The sequence below is a fragment of the Gymnoscopelus microlampas genome (genome assembly GCF_963454915.1).
Source record: "Gymnoscopelus microlampas genome assembly, chromosome: 15".
NCBI classification, from domain to species: domain Eukaryota; kingdom Metazoa; phylum Chordata; class Actinopteri; order Myctophiformes; family Myctophidae; genus Gymnoscopelus; species Gymnoscopelus microlampas.
Genome location: NC_139952.1, coordinates 43204390 through 43214314, shown reverse-complemented (window position 1 = coordinate 43214314; position 9925 = coordinate 43204390). Strand labels below are relative to the sequence as shown.

Genomic DNA, 9925 nt, shown 5'->3' with positions numbered 1-9925 from the left:
AGGGGGTCCTTGGCCTGAAAACGTTTTTAGACCCCTGCTCTAGGGCTTTATTGGAACTGGGTGTGTGGTTGTTGTTTTTCAGGTATTAATTAGTGCCAGGTATGGGCACTCCTGCCATAACACACCATGACGGCTGCAGTTCATTCTGGGTTAAACATTTAAGAATGAACTCGGCTCTCACACAGTGGCATTGTGAAGGCGTGCCGCGTGACTGGCTATTGTTTTTTTTAGAAAGTTAACTGTTTCTGTAACTGCATGTGAGAACTGTCTCTAAATATAATTGTCGCTGTCGGGCAGATACCTCTTATCTCCATATTTTAACTTTTGGTTACTTAAAATACGTGTTAAATAGCTCTATATTCTGACGTATATGTCGTCTTCCTCAGTGATGAAGCATTAGGTCATAATAAGCATTACACATAAAGATAGTTTTGAATCATTGAACCTAAGTGATAGTTATTCACTGTATGAAAGGCAATGTGTGCCTGCTATTACTCATTGTGTCCATGGGGTGGCAGCATCTCACAAACCAACAGAGATCTGAAACCTTTCTAATGCAATGCATATGTTGCTGTCAGTCAGATGGAAAACCCATGTGCTGTCCATAGCTGTTGCTTTAAAGGATTCAAATTCAGAAATATCAGATCTACAAGCTCAAGAAACGGCCAATGAGGCTACTTTTCTGTGACGAAGTAAGTAGTAAGTTTTGTAATAATAATCAAAATCTATAAAGTAACTAATCACTAAAGTTTTAAAGTACATTATTTGCCTCTGAGATGTAGTGGAGTAGAAGTAAAAAATATTGACAATTGGAAATACTTCAGTAAAGTAAAAATACCTCAAAAATGTTTTTAAGAACAGTACTTGAGTACATGTATTTAGTTACTGAACACCAATGCTTACAGTATGTGTGTATTTTGTTCTCTGTGTAAGTAAACAAACAAAGTTGCAACATGAGTTGGTTTGGGGAGGGATATGACTGGAGGCCACGCCCACAAACACCACCTACATGAGTGGTGCCAGGCCTGCTGATTATAAGCGACTTTGGGCTTGTATTTCTATAAAATTGCTTGTAAGATATTGGTAGTCGCAGGTTGCGGTTTTGTGGGTCTTGTTTCTAAAGTGTAGTTGTTTATTTGGGCTTGTTTCCTAATGTTGTTTAAACCAGTGGTTCTCAAACATTTTTATGTCCCCAAATTAATATGTATTTGTCCACAGACCCAACCTTCTGAAAATATTTTGTGCCAGAGCCCCCCATACACAATTTGTGTGGATTTGAAAATATTCCACAATTTTCCCTTTTTCTTTTCAAGAAGTTTTTTTTCATGAAAATAGCAGATCTACAAAGCTCACAACGCGTCGCATCTTGTAGATCTGCTATTTTCAAATAGCCAATGTATAATATAAGGTTAGAAGGCTCATATGTTTGCCTAGCTATGGTCGCTTCTTTTGGGCTTGTTTTCATAGACCTCGTTGCTTATTTCTCCAGCATAATGTGGCAACAGTGATTTCCCGTGAGATAGAAACCCATGACCACCACAGACAGCAAATGGAATGGTCAGTTCGCACTCTTGGCGCAAAATCAGCTGTGGTCAAGCCTAGCGGTCAGTAAGTTGTTCTGATCACTGGAAGGTTATATGATAGGTTTGTTTATCAGACACGTTTCTCTCTCCAGGGAATAAAGAGTTTCCTCTGATCAGCTTCATGTCGGATCCGCTCAGAAGGTACTTTTTCCGGGTCAGCAGTTTGGTTGAAGGTTCATCATGGCTCCAGGGCTCTTCTGTCAGGTAAACTTGTTGACTTTAGTTTTTCTCCTGTAAATGTTATTAATGTCATAGCTGTATATCTGATGATGTAGAGCAGGATTTGGCACTCTTTTTGACATGAAGTGCCATATTTTTATTTTCTTGATAGTGACATATCAACATTAAGTTGAATTATGACATCACATCAACATAAAATATTTACAACAGAAATAGATTTTCCATACACAACCTTATTTTTTTAATGAAATGTAGAATTATGTGCAGGATGTTACCTGAGCTTAATTTAACTGACTAAACTTTTTTGAATATGTAATATTTAAAAACTCTCTCTCTCTCTCAGACTTATGCCAGTGTGCCAGTGATCACCCTCCCCTGTGCCAATGTTTTGATTGATTGATTGAATACTCTATTGGCAGTTTGCAACAACAAAAAAAGTACAGGAAAGTGCAGTAGATCAAGACTCTCGAAATTATCGATTTTTTTTGCATTTGTACATGTTTGGGGAAATACGGGCTTTAGAGCTGACATTCCAGGGCAATCTGGGGGGTGATAGCTATGAAAAAAAAATGTCAATCAATAAAATGTACTTTATTTAGTAAGACATGAGAACATCAGTACATGGAAGTACAAATTCACAATAAGGTCTATACTAAACTGGGAGACTCATTAAGCACTGAGCTTGTTTAAGATGAGATCCCCATGCACACAAATCATGATGACATATATTAAGAGACAGACAGATAAACAACAGACAGACTGTCTTTATCTAAGGCTATAGATTGAGAATATAAGGCTATAGGTTGAGAATTGATTGCGTGAAACAATCACCTGTGCATCACTTATTGGTTATTTTCAACAGCTTGTAGAAAAAGATGAACTCGGAATCAGAGGATCAAAGTTGATGTACTTTATTTTAGTAAGACATGAGAACAGTACATGACAGTACATAACAGTACATGGAAGTACAAATTCGCAATACAAGGTCTACTAAACTGGATAGCTCAGTTAAGCACTTAGCTTGTTTAAGATAAGATCCCCATGCACACAAATCATGATGACATATAAGAGACAGACAGATATACACACTACTATACAGAATGTCATACAATCAGTTTACAGGTTACTGGTATGAAGAGTGAAAAATATGTACCAAAAAAAGAAAGAGAGAGGGGGGGAGGGGGTAGGTTAGGTTAGGACATGGGGTAGGTTAGGACTTGGACAGGGGCCATTTATGAAATGCAGCCTCCTGAAGGTGTATCTTTAGGGCAATTTTGAAAGTGAGTAGGGTTTTACACTCCTTTACTCCTTTTGGTAGGGCATTCCACATTTTTGATGAATAGCATGAGAACGAGTTCATTCCCTTTGTTGTGCCAAATCTGGGTTGAACATGGTTTGTGGAGCTGCCTCTGGTGTTATGATCATGGACTTGATTAACATTTTGGAAGTATGATGTATGATGAGTAGTTGCTTAGTTTTATTTAGCTTCCATCATTGTTACATTCAAGAAGGAGACAGTCCGTGGTCAAAACTTGGAAGATCTTCAGGGTATGTCTGTCTCTCGAAGACAGCTCGTAGTCTGATTATAGAGCATCGCAGTTGCGCAGAATCCGGGTGCCGGAAGTAAATACTCAATGCATTTTTCCCATTGACTTTTCCGAAAATATTTATATAAATTAATTTAAGCCTAGAATCAAGCTATCCAGGATCCTGGTGAATCATGACCATAAAACGTTTGATTCTGTGAAAAAACTTTTTTGAAAACGGCAAAACAAAGGGTATTTATTAAACATAGTATATCATATCATTAAATATAAAATTTAAAAAATCACAGAAAAAAAGGTTTTATGGTCATGATTCACCAGAATCCTGGATGGCTTGATTCTAGGCTTAAATTCATTGATATAAATATTTTTGGAAAAGTCAATGGGAAAAATGCATTGAGTATTTACTTCCGGCACCCGGATTCAGCGCAACTGCGATGCTCTATATACTGTTTAGATCTAATCTAATAACCTGCATAATGCAATTGTATGTATGTTATACAAGGGATGATCTCATGGCTACTGCCTTGCACATGTTTAGGTCACATGTTGAAAGTGGGAGACATACATTGTATTCTATATATCCTGACTAGCTTCATTTCCACACAATTGGCTTTCTTCCAAGTGCCTTTCTCATAACATGCACTGTTGTAAAATATCCTATACACTCACACATTGAGACTCAATGTTGGTAAACAAATAATTGGTCTATAGCAGTGGTTTTCAACCTTTTTTGCATCAAGTACCCCCAAATTGACAAACATTAGCCCAGGGACCCCCATTTGAAAAGATATGCCAGGGACTCAACCATTTTGATTTCTTGGGGGTCCCAATCTACACTGTATCACCATCATCAGTGTTTATTTAACTCTGAGAGTGTACAAATGGAACCAAATGGACCCGTTAGGGTCCATTTGGTTCCATTTGTACACACTCAGAGTTACAGACATATAAGGGTCAATTTGGTTGCTTGCTAACTATTAATTTGGCTGGGGACCCCCTGGAACCCCCTCAAGGACCACTGGTGGTCCCCGGACCACTGGTTGAGAACCACTGGTCTTTTAGGGTCATACTGTACAGTAGGCACTAGGACCCCAAAAAGTACAGGCTGTACTGAATTCATCGAAACATTTAATGACAGACAGAAATATACAATACTATGCAAAACATCATATAAACAGTTAGAAATCAAAAAGTTTGGGGGTGGCCGGGGGTAAGCTTTGACTTTTTACAGGGGCCAGCCAGCTGTAAGTGCTCTTTTAGAGGGGAAGGAGAGAGTAGGGATTTACCATAGAGTTAAAATTAAGGGATTTACACTCCTTTACAACTGTTGGTAGGATGTTACACATTTTTGTGGCATAGCAGGAGAACGAATTTAAACCCCTTAATTGTTGGCACCCGTGCCTAAGGTTGTCTACCCCTAAGAGCGTTGTTTTGTGTTCAGGTCTGCCTTGTGGACTGTCCCTCTATTGGCCTCTTCAAGGAACATCTGAGATCTACGGCACATCAACAGGTATGTAATCCTATCCTATTATAATCCTATTATAATTCTAGTAAGCTCACGGTGGTGGTTGGTGGTGGTGGTGGTGGTTGGTGGTAGGGTGGACTCTTGATCAAACTGCGCATGCGTCGTTGTGTGCCAGGTTTCGCGAGAGAAACAAGCAGCGAGGTCTATGAAAACGAGGCCAAACCAAACGAACCCTATAACACCAACATTGGCCCTAAAGCGCTTACAATCGGCGGACATGGCAACACCGACGCCGACGCTACACCATAGACCCCGCCCACTCTCTGCTGTGGAAAGTAAACACTCCAGATTTGTTTCCCCACACACGATGCACATTAGCTCCATAAAGAACGGTTCTTCTATGTCGTTCTCTTCCAGGATCGGGCGAACGTCCGCCAAGGCTCCGCTGTTTACCCTTTTGTATACATCGTATCCCAAAACTAATGGTAGATTCTAAACCGCACGGATGTTTAAGGTTTGGTCGGCTGCATGATATTTTAGGTCGCCAGCGAAACTACCCGTTTAAATCGCTTATTTAGTCAGCCTGTGGCCATGTTTCCCATTGTAGCCAAACCGGGAGCAGTAGTGGCAGCGGACGTAGGGTTTTTTTCCGGGTTCAATGGGAAACATGGCCACAGGTTTCGCGAGAGAAACAAGCAACGAGGTCTATGAAAACGAGGCCAAACCAAACGAACCCCATACCACCAACATGCAACCTGATAATAATGTCCAAAGCATGTCTGTGTATGTTTACATCCATTACTGTGTTGGCGTTAGTTGGGATTAATGTTTATTAGCCAAACCAAGTTACTATGAGCCGTTAGCGTGATGCTAAGCTAACGGACGTTTGGTGCTAGCATGCGGCTAACGCTAATGCTAACGTCGTCATCGTGACTTAATCAACAATGTAAACGTTTCATCAACACACTTTATGAACCTTACTGTGGTTAATATTATCAGTGCTACCCAAGTAGTCCATTGAAAAGTATTATTTTGGTGTATTTTGTGTATTGTAACTTGGACACTGTAACTTAATGGTAGCTGGGGCGACGCGTTGTTGGCTCATGGTTCAGAATGCCTCATGGGTATTGTAGTCATTTTCTGCTATTTCGGTTCTACTGTGATAGACTGTGCTACATTACCTGCTGTTTAATTGTGAATCATATATGCTATGAATATATGGTAATACAATGTTTATTTTCCTGTATTTCCAGGTTTATGACCTGAGTCATCTATGACCTGTGTGTCATCTGTGTGTCCAGTACTTTGTACTGTGTTGGTTAAAAAAGACAAAACACGAGTTGTGACAAAGACGTGTGATTCTCTGATTAATGTTGTTAGTGGTGTAAAATGCCATAAAAAATATACTCAAGCCTGCTGCAGGGCAACAGAAAATAGCAAGCCTATTTTGCTCTTTTATATAGCAAATTTTTATATATATACGAGGGGACGCGCGCCCTTCACCGGGTATGGTGAAGGGCGCCCTTCACCGGGTATGGTCTAGTAATAATAATAACTTGATTGACATATGTACACAAATTGACACCTACCAAGGCATGTATAAAACAAGAATCCCTAACAGTATCAAAATCACAAAATTCACCAGAACACAGGAAATTACATAGAGGTTTCAGGGGGAGGACCCCCAGACACCCCAACTCCTTGATTCTCACAGTCGGATGTTGGCAGGCCTGCAGTAGGGTCATTCTTTCTTTTATGTATTTGAATGCAAAGGGGCCAAGTGCTAATCCTCATTATCACATCAATAGCCACCATAGGGCGCCTGTAATTGATTATGTGAACCAGAGGGAGAACTAACTAGGATCTAATGAGGAAAACAGAGAGCAGGCCATCTTTTGTCTCTCTCTGTGCCACTGCCTGGACTAAAAATAGCATGCTGACAGGGACGCTGCAGCGGCTGAGATGGTCAGAGAAGGCCGTCAGTGGAAAGAGTTGTTCTGCCAGCACAGAAATGACAGGGGGTCAAAGTGACTTAAGCTGCCAAGGATTACTAGGTTTCCAATTACAATGTAAGACCAAGGGGCAAGGCTTGGATATTTACGATGAGGCCAACACGGAAGCTTATGAATGGCCAGAGTGGCGCTGTTTTACCCTGCGCCGACCTGAAGTGTCAGAAAGAATTTATTTTAGCGCAAGTGAATGGGTTTTTGACAAACTTTAGACTAGATTTTCTTACCGTAATAAAAATTGTCATAAATTCTATATGCTTCCAGTCGCTAGTTTAAAGTCTCCTTTCAATCATCATGATATGCGTTTTGCTAAATTATGGTCCCATTTATTCTAAAATTGACGATAAAGTAGGCTATGCTCCAGGAGGGGCGGGATGATTTGATTGACAACCTACACAACCAATAGTATTCATTCCCCGCCCCCGCTCTTGATTGACAAGCTACCCAACCAATAGCATTTTTGGGGGTGTTTTCCGGTTCGCTGGTCACGTGTCTGGTCTCAACCAATAGCGTTTGAGTTCCGGCGTGGCCAACTGTATATATTAACGATGGAGGAATGCATGTTCCTGAACTATCGGCTTCATTTTCATTCTGTAGAAAGCAGGGGAGTGGCTTTGTCCATTCTTTTTTACAGTCTATGTGTAAGACCCGTCTTTAATAACCATTCATTATAGTTAAAGTTAGTGAATATCTCTGTATGATTGCAAGCACTGACCAAACCCAGTGCTTGCAAGTGGGCTTGATCTGAAGTCCGTCTGTGTGGTACAGTAGGTACCACACCTAAAATGTGCCAATTTACACATTTTTGTTACAATTCTCTGCCTTGCGACAATAAAGCACATGTAGGGCCCTATCTTGCGCGCTTACCCCTTATGCCTATTTCTTTTGCCATTTTGTTTACTATTTTGAAAAACATTTTAAAATAGTTCAAATAGCCGATCTACAAGCTCACAACGTGTCGATAAGGGGTAAGGCAAGATAGGAAGGACCCTCATTCTTTAATTCTCCCCTAAACCTAAAATGTGCCAATTTAACAATAATTCTCTGCCTCACTAATATGTATGAATTTATGAAAGGTAATGAGTGTTCTGGAACACTCAGCCCAGTGATGCACAGAAATACCAGGCGCCCACTGCCCACCATTCCGGTTACCTATTAGGCCACGGACCCCATAACTCTTGAGAGCGTACAAAATACACTCTTGGACTTCCAGATGTGTGAAAGGTCCATTTGGTTCCTAACTATCAACAATTTAGCTGGGGACCCCTTGGAACTCCCTCTAGGAACCCACTTTGAGAACCACTAGCACTGACCAATAGGCCTACAACGCCAAATTTGACAAACATCTGCATTCATGACAAACATCCGCATTCATCTGCATTCATGTTTGCATGCTTAGTGCATGCTCAGTGCATGCTTAGTGCATGCTCAGTGCATGCTTAGTGCATGCTCAGTGCATGCTTAGTGCATGCTTAGCAGCACTCAGCCTGACAGTGCTGGGAAACATGCACCCTGTGTCAGGTGAACCTGACAGGGGAACGGATTATGACTCAAGGAGGCCCCTCGGCCAGTTATCTTTTTGACCCCCTCCACCCCCCGCGTGTGTGTGTGTGTGTGTGTGTGTGTGTGTGTGTGTGTGTGTGTGTGTGTGTGTGTGTGTGTGTGTGTGTGTGTGTGTGTGTGTGTGTGTGTGTGTGTGTGTGTGTGTGTGTGTGTGTGTGTGTGTGTGTGAGGGAGAGGGTGGGGGGGGGTTGGTTCAAGTCCTGACTTGACTGGTCCAGCCTATTGTCTCAGGTCCGTATGTGACAGGTTTGTAGAATTTGTGTGGGAGCATTGAGTTGTGTGGGAGAAAAACGTATATTTCCTGTGGCGGTTGTGGCCCAATTTTACGGAAGTTACATGTCATGTGCTTTGTATAACCTAAAGAAATTAATTGTTTACTCGAACTTGACAAAGTGTCCTTTTCAGATTAATCTGGCTCCGCCAGATGCAACAAGCTTACTGCCCCCATCTGGCAGAGTCAAGTTACAGATACCTTGGTAACTAAATAAGTTACTTGAATTCCCTTAGCACTCAGCCAAAAATGTAGCTTTATTCTGTATTGTTTTTGGAAAAAGGAATACGTTTGTAGACCGGCTATTCTCAACTCACAACTCAGAATTTAGAAACTATTTATTGTCAAGTACAAGTATACAATGTTTTTTTTTAAATTATTATTCAAATAGACAGAGAAGTTTTTGGCTATGTATAATAAATGGGTTTTGGGAGGTGGGGAGGGGAGAAAGGGGCTGGGGTAATGTCATTATGTAATTAACTCATGTTGTGTAATGTTGAGAGGATGTAATGCAATTTGGTCCTTGAGTGGGTTCAAGGGGGTCCCCAGCGAAATATATGTACAGTATAGCATCAAAGTTTAACCACTTTAATCCTTCGTACATAAGCTATTTGAAAATGGCTTGTAGATCTGCTATTTTCAAAACATCCTGAAAAACACATTTTTGAAACATTTTAAAAACACAAATCTTGTATGGGAGTCCCTGGCACAAAATGTTTTCAGATGCGGGTCCGCAGCAAAATACATGTTAATTTGGGGGTCCTTAAAACTCTCTCACGGCCAGACTTATTTCTGGCTGCGTGCAGCGATTTTTCGATTTTCTTACCTTTTTCAAGTAGTCGAGGTCATCGCGACCTTGTTGACATTAATTGTCTGCTTTTGAAAATAGCATGTCTGGGCCAAAAATACATAGTAAAAAAAAAAGTACACAGGAGCCGAGATACAGCCTTTTAAAGTAATAAGTTAAACAAGAAGTGAATGGAGCAGCAAATCTTCGGATCACGATAGCTTGGGTTCTGAACATAAAAAAAAAGAAAAATGTGTATTTTTTTCAAAAAGTCGATATAAGTCGTTCTTGGCAGCCAGGGCGTTATGACAATGACTCGTTATAAGTCGTTCTTGGCAGTGAGAGAGTTAATGGAAAAAGTTTCAGAACCACTGGTGTAACTTACAGAAAGGTGCTCTCTGATGCTATGAATACAGTCCATGTACTGTATTTATAGGACCTGGGTCACAATGTTCAGATAGTAATGTTGTGAAATGGCATAAGACTGATTTATACTCGTCTAAATGAATCATGACTAAAC

The 9925-nt window shown here is 40.6% G+C and overlaps 1 protein-coding gene across 2 annotated transcripts in view; it reads left to right on the top strand.

Annotated features, from left to right (window-relative positions):
* LOC311062162 (uncharacterized protein) overlaps window positions 1-9925 on the top strand; it is a 112304-nt gene that overhangs the window by 55418 nt on the left and 46961 nt on the right. The window contains exons 1-3 of one of the 2 annotated variants that reach the window (XM_084081001.1): window positions 1536-1557; window positions 1676-1787; window positions 4752-4820. The exons of the other annotated variant lie outside the window; for it this stretch is intronic. Of the exons in view, the coding sequence (XP_083937127.1) occupies window positions 1764-1787; window positions 4752-4820 (93 nt within the window). The 5' untranslated portion in view covers window positions 1536-1557; window positions 1676-1763. Of the gene's footprint in view, window positions 1-1535; window positions 1558-1675; window positions 1788-4751; window positions 4821-9925 lie in introns of those variants that run through there. 2 annotated transcript variants of the gene reach the window in all.